Source organism: Trachurus japonicus, chromosome 3, assembly GCF_045865225.1.
Source record: "Trachurus japonicus isolate A0001 chromosome 3, Traja_1.0".
NCBI classification, from domain to species: Eukaryota; Metazoa; Chordata; class Actinopteri; order Carangiformes; family Carangidae; genus Trachurus; species Trachurus japonicus.
Genome location: NC_140909.1, coordinates 33198982 through 33219145, shown reverse-complemented (window position 1 = coordinate 33219145; position 20164 = coordinate 33198982). Strand labels below are relative to the sequence as shown.

Below are 20164 nucleotides of genomic sequence, written 5' to 3'. Positions count from 1 at the left end.
GATGGATGGCTGAGACTGTAGCGCTACAGTAGCTACGTCAGCAGCGGTGACACGGAGGTGTTAAAATTAATTACAGACAGAAACTTATTCTCTCCTGCCTATGCCATCAGCATACATCACCGCTCAGACTTTAGGAGGGGTTCAGGTGAATGGATTGTGGAGGCTAGGGGAGGGGGGGGTTTAAAAAAGGCAAAGAAACAGATGCCCTGAGAGATTTTCTGATCCAAAATTAAATCCAAGTTTCAGCACATACGTACTGTATTATCTATGTGGCTCCACAGTTTGCAAATGCAGACACAATGTACGCAAGGCACAGAGCATGTGAAATGTAAAAGGGAGGCAAGGAGGGATAAAATAAAGCGAGAGCAGGAGGATTTGTCTTGTGCGTGAACGGCGCAGACGCAGGGGTTGTGCTGTTCATTTAATGCAAGGTTAGGCAGGCTGAGCTGATGAATGGACTGTCGACAGGACGGGAGCAGCAGCGGCGGCGGCGGCGGCGGCTCTTCCTCACTGATCCCCGAGCACTGGTCCAGGAACGGTTTACCCTTCACACATCCAAACCCCCTAACCCTAATGACCACTGAAGAACTGGGGCCAATACCGACTACAGATCAGTATCTTTACGGTAACTTCTCCCTATCCCTGCCGGCCAATAACCTGCTGTAAATCCTAGGACAAACAGGCTGGGTGAATGCGATGTCTCATACACAAAATACCTGCATTATAAAAAAAAAAAAACCCATGAAGGTACTTGGATAAAACAAGTCCGGGAGCACAAGCGGATATGCCACCTCTGTGCGACATGATCCCATCATCTGTTTTGCGCGGCGCACCTCTAACATGACTCGACTTACGTCCCAGAAATAGAAACTGGTTGCTTTCAATTACAGAGCAGAAAAGACAGGAAAAATGAGAGGATGTTTACAAATCCCATTAAGTCCAGAAGCCTTACCCAGGGAGCACAGGCCAGAAAATAACCACCTATTGATTATCCATTAAACCAATACACCAGACAGTGCAGTAACACTGCAGCACAACACAAAGCTCCTCCGACACAATGGCCTTTTTTTCCCCCTCTTCTTCTTTTTTTTTTTTTTTTTACAGACAGATCACTTCGGTGTGGCTGCTCTGTAGTCGGCAGGTCACTGCGGAACAGAGAAATGTGGCTGAGACACTGGAGGAGGTTCAGGGGGAGTGAGTGGGGATGGCTTGGAGGGGGAGGAGGAGGAGGAAGAGGAGGAGGGGTGGGGTGGAGGTGTTGATGGTGGCTGCCAGCACCTCACCAAATAAACTCATAAACCATTCTCCATGCTTTGGTGCCTACAGCTACTGAGGACACACGCTTCAGTTTTGTGCTTCGTTGTCATTGGTCAAGCTGACCTGCGCGCCACAGCGCACCACACCACAACCTTGGCTGGGTTTCAGACCAGTCATGTGTCGTCTTCCACGGGGACGGTAAATGATCACCATTTACTTTTTGCGATAAGGTGAAATGAAGTCAGCTGTTGTTTTATTTTGAGTCTGGGCAGAGATACATGGGTTAATAAACAAAGAGTACATTAAAATGCTGTTAAATACTTAATGCAACGTTCAAATGCACAGACATTATTAACCTGAGAGGAGAACACAAATGATGTCATTAAAGAATACTAATTCGTTTTCATTGTTAGGGTTCGGCTGAATCGGCTATCTATATCTAATTTACAGTGAGAGAAGTTTGTACAAGAGGATACAGTCGATGTTCCTTATGGAATATCTGAAAGATACCTAAAGGAGTTCAGCTCTATTTGGCTTCAAGTTGAGAGGTGGGTTGCTAAGTGTGTAAGTGCGTGTGTTTCGGCGTTTGAGAGAATGACGGGGGCAAACAGGGTGTGAACATTCACTATGTGGTATGACATGTAATTCAAAGTCACATTAGCCTCAGTGCTCTGATTCGATTTGAAACTCTATTAACTATCCAAGTGACAGACATCCTCTTAAATACAGAAACAACATCCATCAACATGACCTGACTGATGTCTTTGCTGTTTGTATTGCCTTGTTCCCCTCGCACAACAGCTCTGATAAATGACGGATGATACCAGCGGATGTCCAAACTTTTGTTTCAGGTCATTCTTTTTGGTGTAGCACTAAACATTTGGACACTTGGACTAAACTAGAAATGAAACACAGTCACCTAGGAAAAACAAAAATGACTTGCAGTATACTGTCTCTTGACAATGACATTTTAAAATGACATGCTCAATTAAATATTTCTCATTTACACAAAGTAGTAACTCAGATGTGTTATTAACTTACAATTCTGTGTGTGTATGTGTGAGTTACTTACTGTGCACACTGTGGTCTTTGTTATCTTCAAGCTGAAATCTGATGCAAACTCCAGCTCAGAGAGGCACACTGTGTTACAGTCAATTGTCTGTTGAAAGGCAAAAACACACACACACACACATCATATAATGCACAACATAAAGAAAAGACAATCCCTGATAACACTGTGATTTGTGAGTACACAATACAAAATAAGACAAAATAGCAAGCACATTACATTCAAAAAGTCAGTGTTTTCATATTTTGTTATGTTGCAGCCTAATGCCACAATAATAAAAAAAAAATTCTGACTTATCAGTTGTCACTCGACAGCGTGAAAACATAATTTTAGAAATGTGTTCAAAAGGATAAAACTGAAAGATCCCTTTATTCGGACCATTTGGTGCTCCCTCATATTTCTCTTGATCATCTTTGAAGAAGTTTCTAAACATTGCTTGGAGTCCACCACTAAGATTTGAAAAACTCCACAAGTGTCTATGTAAACTGTCAAGTGGACGACGTATATTGGTGAAAAAATGAAGACATAAGGAGGAGGGAGCTGTCTACAAAGGTCAGAAACAGGAGTGTGACAAAAACAACTGGCTGAATGGAAAGTTCCCAAGACTCCAGCAGCCTCCATAGTAACAATATTACGAGTGAGAGGAAACATTCACAGTGCGTCTTGATAGTAATTGTGAGTTGGTGTATCAGCAATCTCTGACACTGACGATATCTTCCACACACAAAATAATGTCTGTTCCTGATCGTCTGTCAGCATCGCATGAATGCAGCATTGTTGTCTCTTATAAAGAGCAGACTAAGGGCCTGTCCTGTTTCTCCACACTTGGCTCAGTGCGCTTGGTTACGCACACACTTTGGTGACGTTTTGCCGGCGGAACGTATATTTACATATAGTGTGCAAGCATGGATTAAGTGGCCAAGCGTGTTGGGGGGAGATTTAAAAGCAATCGGGACACACTTGACAAGTGCAGCCTGTGCCATTGCACACACTAGCACAACTACTCACACACACAGCACAGCAACAACTGTTTTAATCAACAGTGCTGCTGGATCACAGTCTCATCTACTCCTAAAGTGTCTCTATGCGCAAGATTCAAATCATAAATATGTAAGCCCAACTCCGTGAGTAAATAAAACAAACAAGAAAAACGAAAAAATAAAAACATGAACAGAGCATGATGAATATAAAATATGACATTAAAAGTCATAATTATGAGATAGAAAGTTAATTTCATTTTATTAGGATTAATTCAATCGCATTTCCTAAACGGGTTTGTGGCTCCCGGTGACGGCGGACTTCACCGTGGTGCATTGTGGGATTTATACTTGGCCAAATACCGTTTGGATGTGGTCTTACCATAAGTGTGGGTAAAGTGCAAATCAAGCGCGCTGCACTTTCAGTCGTTGGAGAAATGGGACACACTTGCGCACTGACACTAAGCCCATGAACGCGCACGCCAAGTGCTCAGGCGTGTAAGTGTGATCGAGTATGCATATTGGGACAGGCCCTAAGTTTTTTTCCACTAGTAGCACTGGTGCTTGTTACTGGAAAAAATGCAGCACAACATAAATCACCACACAACCAAAACAATCTTTTTTTTTCATTTTGACTGCATTACTGATTAATGCTGTGACAACTACTAATTTACAGAAATAACTGCTGCTGCTGCTGTTTTTCTTTTTAATAAGGTAAAAAAAAAAAGGTATCTCATCAGTACATACATTACTGTTATTACAGGACAAACACCACAACAAAATAGGGAAACAACTCCCTGTTACATGTTTTCATTTCCTAACTCCCTGAGGGCCACTGTGCACCTCTGAAGGCCAACTCGTACAGTTTGGCCTTCTTGCTCTTTTCCCCTGACTGCACCACATCTTACAACCTCCTTGGCATCGAACCTCTCCAGGCTAGGTACCTCAAGACTCACTGTAATCAGGTCTCCCACAGTTTTCACATCATATTTAAAGGGATAGTAGTATCATTTTTTTTAAAGTGGGGTTGTATGATCTACAAATAGCCCCTAAGTACTTTAATTGCAGTAGAAGACTCTCTGCACTCCTCCCGTTAGCAACGCCAGCCCATAGCCCTGCCCAGAGATTTACAACATACAGTGTTGTGAACAGACTCAAAGAAACAGCCTATTTTCCCGGCCTAAAAGAGGTTTTACCTGAAAAATAATACACAGTTCCATTGTTCGCTATAATATAATTTTTTTTGTAAAAGTGTGTATTTTTTTTCAGGTAAAACCTATTTTAGGCCGTGAAAATAGGCTGTTTCTTTGGGTCCATTCACAACAATGTATGTTGTAAATCTCTGGGCAGGGCTATGGGCTGGCGTTGCTAAAGGGAGGAGTGCAGAGAGTCTTCTACTGCAAAGTACTTAGGGACTATTTGTAGATCATACAACCCCACTTTAAAAAAATGATACTATCCCTTTAAGCCTAGTATGTAGAGGTAGAAAGAGAGGGCTGCTGGTGGCAGTTTTAATGATAGCAGAAAAACCCTTTGAAAGAATAAACATGTTTAATCCCTGACAGGTTTACATGTAGAGGCTTTTAAGACGCCGTTTAGAGCATCAACTCTACAGCAATGACTTTCTACAGCATTAAACTTGTGAATCTGAACATGAACTGTGTTGCATTGTTAGGCAGGATTAAAGCAGCTTCAGTTGGAAGTCACATTTTTCTCAAGCTAAGCATTCCTATCTGGTCTCCCTGAGAAGAAACTCATCTGTTTTGCCGGAATTTATAATTCCGCGAAAGGACTCTCAATTTTACGGAATAGCAGCCAGCCTTAATGGAATGTTATTGGATCGTATCAACGGGAGGCAATAGATGAGAGTCCATGTAATTTGGGCAGAGGGGCTGTCTATTTGTCACTGGAGGGGAGAAACTATCGATTAGAGGATTCAAATTCCATTATATCAAGTTCTCCCCTCATTCATCACATCCACAGATGGGTGGAGGACATGCTACTTAGCAAATAGGCCAACCGGCAAAGAAACACAGGGCGGTATGAGACACGAGAGGAAAGAGCAGTCCTGTACAGCAAGATTCAGAGGAGGCATCTATGTCCTTAGATGTGTGTGTGCGTGTGTGTTTGTTTTATCTTTTGCGTAATGTGTGTGCTCTCCCATCAGCTCAGTGAAAACTGCTCTATCCACAGGAGGCTGAGAGTAATGAAGTTTCCTTAAGAGGAACTTAAACAAGGATTAGATAGATCAATCACCCAGCGCTACAGCATCACCACACATACACACACAAACACCTACGTACGTCTCTCTACAGCTAACTCCTGCTCTCCTTCTCTGTCTACGCCTTAACAGCCTGGACCCTGCAAACTCTATTTCCCCTGTTTGTGATGCGTGTGTGTTGTTGTAGACAATGACAGACAGACATTGACTGGAAAACTGAAACCAATATATCCATCCGATCAGGTATTAATTATCAGATATTCGGCTGTTAGTGTCATCCACAGACAAAATGTCAAGTCACTAACAGAGATACAAAGACAAACAAAGGCAAAGCGGAACATGACTCATATGACTTTGTTTTTTTGTTTGTTTTTTTTTTGGGGGGGGCATGATGAAAAAACATGTGAAATGAAATTTTCAGATGTCTTACATGTTTTTGAAGCCAAAATTAAAACGGATAAATCACTGTTTTTCTTGAGAGACTCTCTTTCACAAAAATGCATTTTTCTCAGCTTTCTAGAAAAAAAGTGGTCTTTTTGGTGCAACCAGGCTCTATTCAACTTAAGATAAATCAAGAATGGAACAAGGTACAAACAAATGGTTTTTTCCCTAGTTAAATAGAGTCTCCTCTTTCCTTTGAGCTGTTTGGAGTCATAGTACAAAATATTCTCTGGGTCTTGAAATATTACTCAAAATGCCCCAAAACGCTGACACATGGCACTGACCATTTTATAAAAGGGCTGGCACTCAATGAGTTAACATAGATCAGGGAAACCTAGACCAAGATGAACCTGTTGAATTCAATACATACTCAAACAAGTTGCACTCTTGTACTTTAGTTATTATAAAAACACCTACACCTGGCTACTTGTCATGTCATGCATCTGTACGGATACAGAACTTCACCGTGACCTTTAAAGGGATAGTTCAACATTTTGGCAAATTGACCAATTGCCATAATCTCTATAGTTTTAGGAGTAGGTTCGTTACCTTTAATTGTCAGTGCAAGCTATTTTTAGAACGGTGGAGCAGAGCCGCGAATTTGTCTCTGCTCCGCCGTCCTAAAAATAGCTTACGCCGATAATTAAAGGTAACCAACCTACTCCTAAAACCGATCGGGATTATGGCAATGGGCCAATTTGCCAAAATGTTGAACTATCCCTTTAAGCATGCTTACCTGTATGACTGAAGGCTCAGAGATCAGGGTATCTGCATTCACCACTTTGACCATAGCCTCAGGTACCACTGCCTTCTTCATGCACGCCATGTTGAAGCCATACACGTCGTCCCAGAATGCAATGCGGTCTTGGTGCCTCTGTGTGTCACCCAGTGCTGCCAGGCTGATATTACAAAGGTCTGGATAGACTGTGGACATACAAGAAAAGCAAGGAGTCACCTTTTCCATTTAATAAGCAATGGAGGAAAAACACAATAGCATTTTAATTAAACAAGAATATTGCTTATCAATAAATTAATAATTAAAAGCAACAAACAGTGGTGTCAATGTCCATATTTTTTGGAGGTCATTGCAACTCAAAGTTGAGTTTCAGTGCGCTAAGCTATTGTTAAGTTTGCTCAGGTACTTATTTTGTTCCGAACAGAAGTCCATTAATGAGGAAAAGGCGGAAAACGGTGCTGAGATGTGCTTAATATCAACAAATGTAATGGCTCAAAAACCATTCGACAAATTTAATCACAAAGCTTTCACATCTTGTGGGTGTGGAGCGTTGCATCAATTTCACGAGGCTGCTGTAATGACTGTATCCATCACGTGTACATGAAACAAGGTCTGATGACCATTTTGTCCTACTTTTATACTTTACTCTGTGCTGTACTGTAAATGGCTAAAGTGAGGACACCTGAGCATTACTATGTGTGATCATTCAATATTACTGTCAAAAACGAATATGCTATTATAGCAGTCTGTACTTGTCAGAAAGGGTTTGAGGTGTCATGGAAACAAAATAAAACTCATGTGCACAACACATTTCATCATCAAGTGGAACTCTTCATTGCATTTTCAAGGGGAAAGCGAGATATCTTCTTCTACAGGAAAATTACATAACAAACAGAGCATTAAGACAAAAGCAATCACAAGTATCCTTTTATCCATTAGCGCTTTTATTAATTATAATAATGTGTACTGCGTGCTAATCAAAGACATGTTCCCATGGACTTAACTTGAGTTATCTTATTAATTTACCAGCAACACTGATGACTATGCTTTGTGGTAAAGAATGAGGTTAAAAAGCATCTATGATCGCTCACACAGATTATTAGTGTGACTGCTGAAGCAGTCACACTATTGTTCTTCTGTTTGGCCATTTTCTTCCGCCTTTTTACGGTCTTCTTCTAGTCCTTCATACTTTGTGCTATTTCAACAATTCATATATCAAAACGTGCAGCTTTTTTTGAACTTTATCGGCATTACTTTTCTCTTTTTAACTATTTATACTTTTTTCAAATATTTAACTTTTTCACAAAAAATCTCACATTCATCAAAGTCTCAACCTCTCTTCTTCACAACTCCACTGTAGTGTAGGGGTTAGGGTGGATGTTTGCCAACCCTAAGGTCACTGGTTCGAATCCAAGGGAAGAACTCTTGTTATGTTATGTTGAATTCTGCTCTCCTCCCCCGCCTTCAATTGGTTACAGGTGTTTGTTATCTCCTTGATTACTCATACCAGTTTGCAGCACATCATCACATTACAATGAATGACAACAGTTTTGAAAGCAGTGTGCTCTCTGTAGCCGAGTGGCAGAGTAAAGGTTTAGTGATCATATGGTCATGGGTTCGATTCCTGCCTCAGTCTTTTCACTTCATTGCTTGACTTTTGATTCCAATTATTCAGCTGTCATTGGACAGTCTTTGATTCCTCATAGTATAAAGCTCATTGTAACTCAGGTTCTCTGTGGCCATATGGTTAGTGCTCAGCCTGAAATTCACAGACATTTTCATTCTAAGTCATTCAAGCTTGACTCTCAAGCTTTCTTGATGTTGACAGTGTGCAGATCATTAACAGACAACAGTCTCTGCAACTGTGTGTGCACTGTGGCCTAGAGGCAGAGTGGAAGTCTAATGACCATGAGGATGTGGGTTCGATTCTGACCTTGGTCAAACATTTGTATGGTGATCACAGCTTGCACTATTTGCTCATTCTGCAACAGCGTTCAGTTGCTGTCAGCAGTCACACCATTTCCATTCTTGGAAATGCTTTTTCTAGTTTATTTTGGAGTACCTTTAATTTCCTCAGTTGTTGTGTACCTTTAATTTTATTTGTACTTTTTTCCTCTCTTTATCTACCAGTATGTATATTGTTGGTTTAATCAATGCTTTGTCAAATTTAGAGCTGATTATAACATGTGATGTTTCATACTGAGAAATATTTGAAACAATTATTTGGATGTATTTCTTTAGTTGATGTGATATATCATTTGTGCAAACTCAGGGCTTCAAAGTTGAAAATGTCTCCATAACCTGAACCCGTCACCTTAGAAAACCTATTTTAGAAGTTAACTGTCACTGGGATGAGTGTTTCCAGTTTCATTGTTTTCAAGCTTTGCAGAGGGAGCATAGACAGTGATTACTGTTGCTCCTCACATTACATAACACTTGTCTACTGAATGAACATTATCCATGTCTTAAAATGAGCATTAAACATGAGCCTTAATGTCTTTTTATTGCCTTCTCACATCTGAATGGATTCCTTTGCGTGGTTAATATGCCTGGTGATTAAGCCAGCTCTGAGCTGCTTGAAGTCATTGGTATCCCTACTGTGAAGTGACATTAGCCAACTCAGAGGCCTAGGGCCTCAACTAGAGTGTCAGAAGACACTCAACCAGATAGATCATGACAGTCAGAACCAAATATCAGCATAGCTTACTGTTAAATATACTTGACTTTGGCATCATGATAACTTCCAGTAGGACATTCATAGAGCACTGCAGGCGACTATTCAGGGCTATCAATACACATGACAATAACTCATGTATTTGAAATATTGGTGTATTTAAATATCCATCAATCAAGGTTGGAGCCCCGTTTAACGGGGTCATTCCTATGTTCCCACATCCCTATGTTCCCACAGCCCTATGTTCCCACATTTCTAACATTTTTTTTCACTGAAAATTAGGCCCTGTGTTCCCACAGCCCTATGTTCCCACAGGGGGGCAACCGCCATTCCGACATCCCACCAGTCCGACATAGGCCTCTAATTGTCTAAATGGCAACTAACACTTAATTTTCTATCAAACGTCCCGTTATTCCGACAATTCCTGCCTCCTATGGTCGGAATGACAGTATTTTTGTTCTTCTTTTTTAAACATCCTGCCTTTCCGACAATTCCTTTAATAGCGTATTTTTTCCCCAAAAAGATTTTGCACTGGTTGGGCTTGGGCAATGATGAAAGGAGTTGGTTAAGTTTAGTAAAAAGACCAAGTAGAGGATAGACAGGCCAGATAGATCGAGATAGTCCAGAGAAGTAGGAGCGAGTCCCCTGTTGAGTAACGCACATTTCCTTATATACTGTAACGCCTTGTCAGAATGGTGGGATGTCGGAATGACAGCATGTAATGTATCCATTCCCACAGCCCTATGTTCCCACATTTCTGACTTTTTTTTCCACTGAAAATTAGGCCCTAGGCTGTGGGAGCATAGGGCTGTGGGAGCATAGGGCTGTGGTAACATAAGGCTGTGGGAACATAGGGCTGTGGGAGCATAGGGCTGTGGGAACATACAGGTAATACTCAGAAAATTAGAATATCGTGAAAAAGTTCATTCATTTAAGTAATTCAACTTAAAAGGTGAAATGAATATATTATTTAGACTCATAACAGGCATTGCAAGATATTTCAAGCTTTTATTTGTTAGAATTTTGATTATTATGGCTTACAGCTTATGAAAACCCCAAAATCAGAATTAGAATATCGTGAAAAAGTTCAATGTTGTAGCTCAAATTGTCACAGCCTCGTCAGCCAATTAATCCAAAACACCTGCAAAGGGTTCCTGAGCCTTTAACAGCTCTCTGTCTGGTTCAGTACAGTTCGCAATCATGGGGAAGTGAATGAACTTTTTCACGATATTCTAATTTTCTGAGTATTACCTGTAGGCATGGACCCCCATTAACGTTAGCAATACTTGATTGTAACTCCAAGTAGTTAGCTGTAGCAAAAGCAAACGAAATTAGTAAGAAGCTATCAACAACCGCTAACATTAGCAGATAGCTACAGGAAGTACTTCTATATCAGCTTCTTTACCAACACACTTTAAAGAACAAGAAAAGGGACATTTGTAACAGTGCTATTGGCTTGTTAGTGGGCTAACTTCAGTTCAAGACAAGAAATAAGAGTTATTACTGGTGCTGCTGGATACCACCTGTAGTTAGCAGCAGCAATCAAGCTCATATGTAGAACTGGCTGTATTCGAATCTATAGCCATTAGGCATGCAGCAACAGCGATTCGCAACAGAATAGCCCTTTGTATTAGCTTAGCAGATGCTACAATTAGCCATCTAACAAGCTTTCAGTTTCCTCTACACAGCACACAAGAACATGTTTTAGTAATACTTATACACATTTTGGGGAAATGTGTTATGAAAGGCAGAAAGGTGATCATAAAGTTAAGAGCTGATTGAGAGGTTTCTTTTTTCTTTTCTTTTTAGCCATTACACAACTTAACAACTAGCCTACATACAGTAGGCCTACAGCTCTATTTCCAGCAACAACATTTCTGAAATGAGAAAAATAGAAAGTGAGGGAAGCATAATAAAATTGTCCTGAGAATCAGGCCTTGTCCACACGAGCCTGGGTATTTTTGAAACCGTGAACATATGTTCCCGGTTGTATGTCCTGTCCACACGCAACCGTGCTTTTGGAACCCTGAAACCGTGGTTTTTTGAAACCGGAGTCCAGGGTGGGGTTTTGGGCCGGGGTTGGTTTCACCGGGTGCGTGTGGACACTGCAACCGTGATTGTTTTTCTCGTTTACGTCATAGCTGCACACGTGCTGATGTAAACACTGCCAGCCCTCAGAGGTTGTTTGCTGCAGTTTGCAGAAGTTGACGTGAGCTCGCAAAAATGGAGGTGACAAAGTGGATTTTTATTATTTCACTTTTCTTTTTTTTCTTTTTTTACATCATCTAAATGCTATTTGTATAGTTTTTCGATGAGAAAAATATAACGAAACGGTCGTCAGGGCGATCCTCTTGTCAGCTCCAAACCATAGACTGTAAAAAGAATGGACGTAGCGTCCGTGACGTCACCCATTGGTTTTGGGGAGTCGTTTTTGTGACTCAAATATGGCGGCCTGAACAGCGCCATGTTGGATTGGCCGGCCGAGAACCCGCCCACTGGCCTCGAAGCAGCTGTCCACGGAGCTGCTCAGACCTGTCACTCAACGTTTCCGCGCCCTGATTGGCCAGAATTTTAACCTAATAACAGTAAAACTGTAGAGTTAAAAAAAAATTCACCCCCCTCAGAGTGTGTGCGGGGGTAGAAACTATCGATTGAGACTAAAAAAAAACAAAAAACGTTTTCTGACACCAGGCTTTTAACATGTTTACTGAGGATGTAAAGTCGGCGATTTTAACATGGGGGTCTATGGGGAATGCTCCCTTCTGACACCAGCCCCCAGAGGAATTCGAGGGGATTGCAGTTTTTTGAACGCGGAAGTGAGCTTCACTTCTCAGACCGACAACTGCCCCCTTGCTCCAAACCAAGGGGGCAGTTGTCGGTCTGAGGAGTGAAGCTCACTTCCGCGTTCAAAAAACTGCAATCCCCTCGGCTGTCGCTGGGGGCTGGCTCCAGAAGGGAGCAACTCCAATTGAGCCCCATGTTAAAATAGCCGATTTTACAGCTTAAAAAAACATATTTACAGCCTGGTACATTTCATTTTTTTGGTCTCAACCGATAGTTTCTACCCCCGCACACACTCTGAGGGGGGTGAATTTTTTTAAAACTCTACCGTTTTACTGTTATTAGGTTTAAAGTTCTGGCCAATTAGGGCGCAGAACCGTTGAGTGACAGGTCCGGCGACCGCTGCTACGAGGCCAGTGGGCGGGCTCTCGGCCGGCCAACGGCCGCACCGCTCCAAATATGGCAAGTAGAATCCAACATGGCGCGGCTCAAACCCCCGTAGTAGCGGCACAAAACAGACTCCCCCAAACCAATGGGTGACGTCACGGACGCTACGTCCATTCTTTTTACAGTCTATGCTCCAAACTCACCCTCAATCACAGACCACAGCTGGTTTTCCACACAGCATCATTTACAGTAACAAGTGACGCTACAGATCAGCGGGGGCCGCTGCCGGTGTGTTTTTAAAATTACAGAACTACGGAGAAATACTCTGTTTGCCATGTACCGAGCCTTAAAAAGTTCAATAAAAACTTGAATTCCAAAAAAAAAAAATTACAGAACTACTACAGTAGCGCCGCAGTTTCTTATTCCCCACCTTGTTTGACTGAGAGTTTTTCGGGATGATTTTCATGAATGAACAGGCAATAGCCTATGTCACTGTCAGACCGGGTACAACGGGGGGGGGGGGGGGGGGGGGGGGGGGGCTATATATGCACACAGCACACAACAACACACAGCACAAGAGTCAAGACACAGCGCAGCAACATGTGCAGGCTGCTGCAGCAGTGCACGTCAAAGGGACACCGCCGAAAATAAAACAAATAGGCTACACGTAGTTTTTAAATTGTTTTTGCGCATGTTTTCATCCATAAAATGACCAAACATGAACACTATAAGCGGATTTCTTGATAACGAATTATTTATTAAACAGCATTTGTATAGAAATGATTCCGTCCCAAGCCTTTTGATCCATAAGCGGTTTCCTCTGTATTTTGATTGGTTAAAACAGCCTTCCACACGTGCATTGCGTCACTTGGTAGCGGATTCCACGGTTGCGTGTGTACGCAGTGTTTTTATTACACCACTCGTATGGACGCGGAGCAAAACTACCCGGGCTCGTGTGGACTAGGCCTTAGAATCAGTTTAAACTGCTGTGAAACAAACTTGACTTGGTTCTCTGTTAAACAAACCAAAAACTTGTGTACAGTCATTTTTTATTCTTTAAAACACACCACCCTTCAAACGAGGACATTTTATCTTTTTTGCCTGGCATGCATGTTAGCGCATATAGTGTCATATAACACACTGGGCCATAAAACGTGTGAATGGATGGTGACAGCTCAGTGATGGGCAACTCATGGCCCCTCATTATTAGCTGAAGCCTACTCGTGACCCTGTGAGTGTCACAATACCTAATGACTGTGCACACACATATTGACACACACACAGACACGTAAACAGCAGATTTGTCAGTTCATTTTACTCTGATTATTGAACCGAGTGAGTAATTATGAGGGCCAGGTGAGAGGAGGGGGGAGAGTTGCTGATGGGGCAGAATTGGGACAGGCCCGTCTGCGAGACACGCTGGAAAAGAAATAGAGACAGAGAGAGACGAATAGGTGAAGGGGGGGGTGCTGTGGTTGGTGTGGATGGAGAGGGAGAAAGACGAAGGGGAAGAAGGAGGGGGGGTACACGGGCGTCCCCAGATTCATGGCTTTGACATCTGCGTCCTTCTCGACTCGCTGCTCACAGCCCGTTTGTCATGCCCCCCCCCCCCCCCTCCCTCTCTCCACCCTTTTCTCTTGCTCTCTCCATCTCCCCCCATTGGTCGGCAGTGAAAGAGGGAAAGACAGTGTGGGAGGGGGGCATGGGACAAAACCTATCCCTTTTCCCTGGACGCTGTGCTGTGCCAGGCATGCAGGGACACATTTAAGGATGAAGGGGAGGTTAATGTAGTGGGGAGAATGAGGGAGCCGCTGTAACTCTCTTCTAATGTAGCTTAAACACACATACAGCAGCAGTGCTGCAGGGCTGGACTAATAACTCAGCACAGCCGTGTGCACACACACTTAAAAACCTGAAATACACTTAATAACAGAGGTTGATAAATGCAACGTGACACAATTACTGTGTTAAGATCAACATTCAATAAGTTAGGTTGAGGTGTGTGCCTTTGATGTGGTTGTAACATGTAGCTGTGTTAAAGGGATAGTTCACCCAAAATTCAAATTTCACTCATTATCTACTCACCCTCATGTCAACTAAGAGCTGTGAGAATTTTCAGAGTCCCCCGTTCCTTCTCTGAGTTACGGGGGGGTCCGCACAGCAGTATTTGTCCATATAATGGTTGTGAATGGATACCAACTTTCTTTGTCCCAAAAGACACACCAAAAAACATCCAAATACCTCCATACTGCTCGTCTGTAATGTCCCTCTTGTATTGAAGCCCCGACATGAGAAATTGTTCCGAAAAAAATTAAATAAGTATATATTTCAAGCTTGTTTGTAGTGGAAGCTCCCAGTGTCTCGGTTCACTGCTCTTCCTGTGTCAGTGCAAATCTCGCACCGGCGGAACAATTTCTCATGTCGGGGCTTCAATACCAGAGGGACATTACAGACGCAATATGGAGGTATTTGGATGTTTTTTGGTGTGTCTTTTTGGACGAAGAAAGTCCAAAAAGACACACCTTGACATGAAGGTGAGTAGATAATGAGTGAAATTTGAATTTTGGGTGAACTATCCCTTTAACGTGCACGACTGTTTCACAGATTTGCACATAAATACTGCGTGGGGCACGTTTACCTCTGAACAAAAAATAACAATATGGAGGACTCTCCACTCACAGAACAGACACTGGTAACAATGGTAACCAACCTCTTTTTAGTTTCTGATACCAGTGAAATAAACCATTGTACCCATTCAATAAACTTCAATCTCTCACAGTGCTTTCACACTAACCCAGAGGAGCTATAGAAACAAACGTAAAATGTCCGGAGAATATTAAATGGAGATTTCAAAACAAGTAAGTGGGCCTCATTATGACGTTTCTCTCCTGCGTCCTGCACTCTATCCTCGCCTGGAGCAAATAGGAGCATTTCCACAAGGTGAGAATATGTCTGACACAGAAAATCTCCTGTTGTGCTCTACATGTGTGAAAGGGCAACACTGGCCAATGTCCGGATCTGAACGCTGTCTGAGTTCTTATGAGAAACCAGCTGACCTTAAAAAAAATGAACAATTTTCATTTCATTCAGTCTCATCTGACTTCACAGAATAGCTGGTCAGACTGTTTATCAGGACGAACCGAGCATAGGTGAACCAACATGAGAAAGGAAATATTATTGGATTATTGGGTAAGTTACATTACGAGTATTGCCATGGATTTATCATGACATTTTGTGGACATTTGTTTTAAGACATGTAGTGAAAATCCTCAGGCTGTGTGGGTAGTTGTAGCCGGCGTTAGTACGTGTTTGTGAAATGTTTTTCTCTTGAGTTTCAAATTGTTTGTTTTTATTCATTTTTTTGTCTTTTGTGTGTTTTGATCATATACTTGTGACAAAAAAACAAAAAGAAAAAAATTATATTACACTTAAGTGCTTATACATGTTATTCCAGAGGTCTTTCAAATGATGAAGAGAGGAGCAACCTGCCGTTACGACTGTGTCAGAAATAACATGAAACAACCAAACTAGTAATCAATGAAATAATACAACAAAATGCGCAGTTACAGAACAATAAGTCATTTCTTGACACCACTATTACATTCAAATCATCAAAATACAAACAATGTACAGTTGTGTACTTTATACGCTTCCATAAAACTTCCGACAATGCTCCCTGGCAGTGACAGCAGCCCATGTTGGGCGTCAAGGTTGAAGGCTCATGATGAACCATATGGTGTCCTCTGACCTGTCACTTTCTGACTCACTCAGGTCGCACCTCTGCCTGTCCAATCTCCCTCGGCAACAGATCTGTCTCTATAGGTGAGCGTGACCTCTCCCTGATGATCCAAGGAGCCGCTAAAGGCAGTGTGGTGGAACCGTCCTTTAGTTGGGTCACATGTGGCATAAGACATTAAATCCAGTCAGTGTGGCAGGGGTGGGACGACCCCATAGGCTGACACACACACACACACAAACGGAGGAAATTCCCTGAGGAAAAGTGCACCATGCTGTAGGTTTTCATTATTTTAACTCAAAAACCTGATTAGAAATGTTTTCGTCATTATCATCTTTTTCTTTCATGGTTGCACGACAAAACGGATAAACAAGATGATACAAGGGTACAACAACATGTCAGCAGTATGAGGCCAAACCGACACTACCAAGTTGCTACTGAGGCAAAATATAAAAAGCACAGAAGCCAAACTCAACTGCTGCATCCATGTTTCTCGTCTTGGCTCATCCTTCACTCCAGCCACTCAGGAGACATGTTGTCTTTAAAACAGCTGTGTGTCAGCTTGAGGTGAGCTGCCGGGCCTCCCCACCGACTCAACCATTCCCACTCAGCTGTTTGTCGCACCACCTCTGAGCATGGCTCACATTGGAGAGCAGAACACTCTCTCAAGTTACTCCCTGTCTGTGTACAAAGGTTTTTCTCAATACATGAGTCAAAATATAATTTGCGTGATGTTTGTAAATTTGTTGTACAAAAAGCTAGAAAAGAGACTAAAAGGAGATGTATATCTGTTGTGGGAGTTAAACTATGGAATGAGGCTAACCTGGATTTACGAATGTGCAGTTCATTTTCGGTTTACAAAAAAAAGGTATGCAGGGCAATTTTTGAAGGCTACAAATGTTAATGTTTATTTGTTGTTTTTTTTCTCTGATATTTAAAAATGTATTTACTACTATATATTTAAATACTGTTAATCTTATTGGTTCTGGTCCTTTTTTGGTTTAGTTTTGCTTTTATGTTTGTTTGCTTGTTTGTTTGTTTTTCATATTGTAACAATGTTGGGTAGCTTTATTTTTTTTGTTTTGTTTTTGTTGTTTGTTTGTTTGTTTTTTCCTCTGGTTTAGTCAAGGGGGCAGTTGTCGGTCTGAGAAGTGAAGCTCACTTCCGCGTTCAAAAAACTGCAATCCCCTCGGATTCCTCTGGGGGCTGGTACCGGAAGGGAGCATTCTCCATAGACCCCCATGTTAAAATAGCCGACTTTACGTCCTCAACAAACATGTTAAAAGCCTGGTACCATTACGTTTTTTGGTCTCAACCGATAGTTTCTACCCCCGCACACACTCTGAGGGGGGTGAATTTTTTAAAAACTCTACCGTTTTACTGTTATTAGGTTTAAAATTCAGGCCAATTAGGGCGCGGAAACGTTGAGTGACAGGTCCGGAGACCGCTGCTTCGAGGCCAGTGGGCGGGCCCTCGGCCGGCTTACGGCCGCACCTCTCCAAATATGGAAAGTCAAATCCAACATGGCGCGGTTCAAACCCCCGTAGTAGCGGCACAAAACAGACTCACCAAAACCAATGGGTGACGTCACGGACGCTACGTCCATTCTTTTTACAGTCTATGGGTTTAATTTAGTATTGTTTGTTCATTAGCTTGTTTGTTTGTTAGTTGTTGTCTTATGTTTGTGTTTTATGTTTTATATTGTAAAAATGCTAGGTAGCTTAATTTGGTATGTAGGACAGGCATTAATATAAGCATTATGCTTCTGCCTGTGCCTTTTCAGTCACTATTTTGTCGATAATGTTTGTGTCGATAATGTTTGCTATTGTGTGATGTGACTGAATAAAGAATTTAATTCATTCATTCATTCATTCAAGTTGTATAAAATATCCTCGCCACTGCCCTTCAAAATATTCCTCTGGTGAGTTGTTAACACGTGCATGTACGTACATAGCATGTTCATAATTTCATTCACTGTATAAATATTCTAGCACCAACCTGCCTGATAAGGGCAGAGAAAGAACCTGCAACGCAAGATTGAAGCAGGTGTGCTGTTAAACTTCACTATAGTTGTTGTGTCTTTAACAACATATATTAAAAAGGAAGTGGCGGCGGACACAATGTTGCGGTTTCACTTCACAGACGTTTACTACAGACCAGGCGTTACCATGGAAAACAGAATGTTACAACACATATCACTACATTAAAACGGTTAGGCTACTTATCACTACTCACTACTACTTCTGACTACATAAAAATATAGTCCATACACTACAATAGTCATTATACATGTTGTTTTAAACAAACTGTGGAACTTGTCACTTGCTACTGTTCCTGTTAGTCTTTGGTGTTATTTTGTTCCCTTTTTTTTTTTTTAATTCACATAGTTTTGCACTGTAAATCTTAATCTTAAGTAAGGGTAGTTGTCCCTTGGTATTGGTGTAATGGTTTAATGTTAAATTCCCCCGAAAATATATAAGCAAATAAAATACATTAAGTATTGGCAGAGACAATACAGTTAGTTTTTCATTTGAATCATTTAGTTATATGCCACATTGCCTATGTATTTATCAATCTATATTGTTTACAGTGCTGTAAAGCATGGAGTCTTTGATTCAGGTGTGGCGAACTGAAACACACAGTGATTTACAGCACTGTAAATAGATAGATAGATCTATCTATCTATCTATCTATCTATCTATCTATCTATCTATCTATCTATCTATCTATCTATCTATCTATCTATCTATCTATCTATCTATCTATCTATCTATCTATAGTGCTGTAAAGCATGGAGTCTTTGATTCAGGTGTGGCGAACTGAGACGCTTTGTGAAAAGCCATGCAATGCTGGCATAAACCTGAGTCACCGACTGTACAAGATGTTGATCCTGGTGGAGGGTGGGTGGGTTCATCTGTCTGTGACATTGTGACACTGTAGCAGATCCACGCCCCTTGACACCCCCTCCCACTCCCACATGCCACTTTGGTTGACAGCCAACGTTTGATCACTCTCAATAAAGCTGCAATAACTGAGATCTGAACATATCTATATCATAATTAATATATCAAGCTGAAACTAATTCAACAACAACACAGATTTTAATGTAAATACCCTTTTTGATAAGGACTTAAGAATGTGTGACCTACCTGAGCCACCGTCCGCCAAGTACAGGTCTCTGGCATGCAGGACAGAGTCCAACATGGACTCAAACAGCAAGAAGTAACCCTGGAAAAGAGGAAATACACATTATTAACTCAGCTTCTTATAGAAAAAACCCCAGAAAAAACTGCTTCTCAGTCAACATCACCTGCATTCTTGTAATAACTGCAGGAGCCGCGAGACAATTCAATTATTTTTCTAATCCAACATCACCAGGGTGAAAATTTGAATTAGCAGTGACTGTGAATCGAGTGATGTGCCCACGTGATCTGACGCCCGGCATCCAGAGGCTTGACCCTGGGCTGACCTCCTGTTCTGCTCCAGTAGACGGCACATTAACCGTGGCATTATTTCATTAATGCTGAAATTGGGTTTTGTCCACATCTTGTTGGCTTCGGCCTGAGTGGCAGATACTGCTGACAAATGGCTTTTTCTACCTACCAGTCCCTCAACCAGGCGACCAACCAATCGTACAAGCTCAAGCTGCAATGCTGGCCCCCTTCAATATGTTATTTGTGAGCACAACATCTGGGCTGGTTCAGACATATGGGAGGGCATATCTCCATCAAGGAGAAAGGGGGTGGAGCAAAATCCCTACTTGTGCATTTTACTGCAACTTCTGACCCATATCAGTCCTTACAAAGCTGTGAAACTGGCGGCTTCCTCCTTCAGGAACAAAAATACCATCAATGCTTGGGTGCTTTAGGGTTTAAAATTGGACCA

General features: G+C 41.8%; 1 protein-coding gene across 2 annotated transcripts in view; it reads right to left on the bottom strand.

The window, feature by feature from the left end:
• Window positions 1–20164, bottom strand: part of prmt3 (protein arginine methyltransferase 3) — a 66170-nt gene that overhangs the window by 21873 nt on the left and 24133 nt on the right. For both annotated transcript variants that reach the window (XM_085771260.1, XM_085771249.1), the window contains exons 11-13: window positions 19429–19507; window positions 6702–6889; window positions 2330–2416 (exon numbers count right to left, since the gene is read on the bottom strand). In XM_085771260.1, coding sequence (XP_085627386.1) covers window positions 2330–2416; window positions 6702–6889; window positions 19429–19507 — 354 coding nt within the window. The remainder of the gene's footprint in view (window positions 1–2329; window positions 2417–6701; window positions 6890–19428; window positions 19508–20164) is intronic.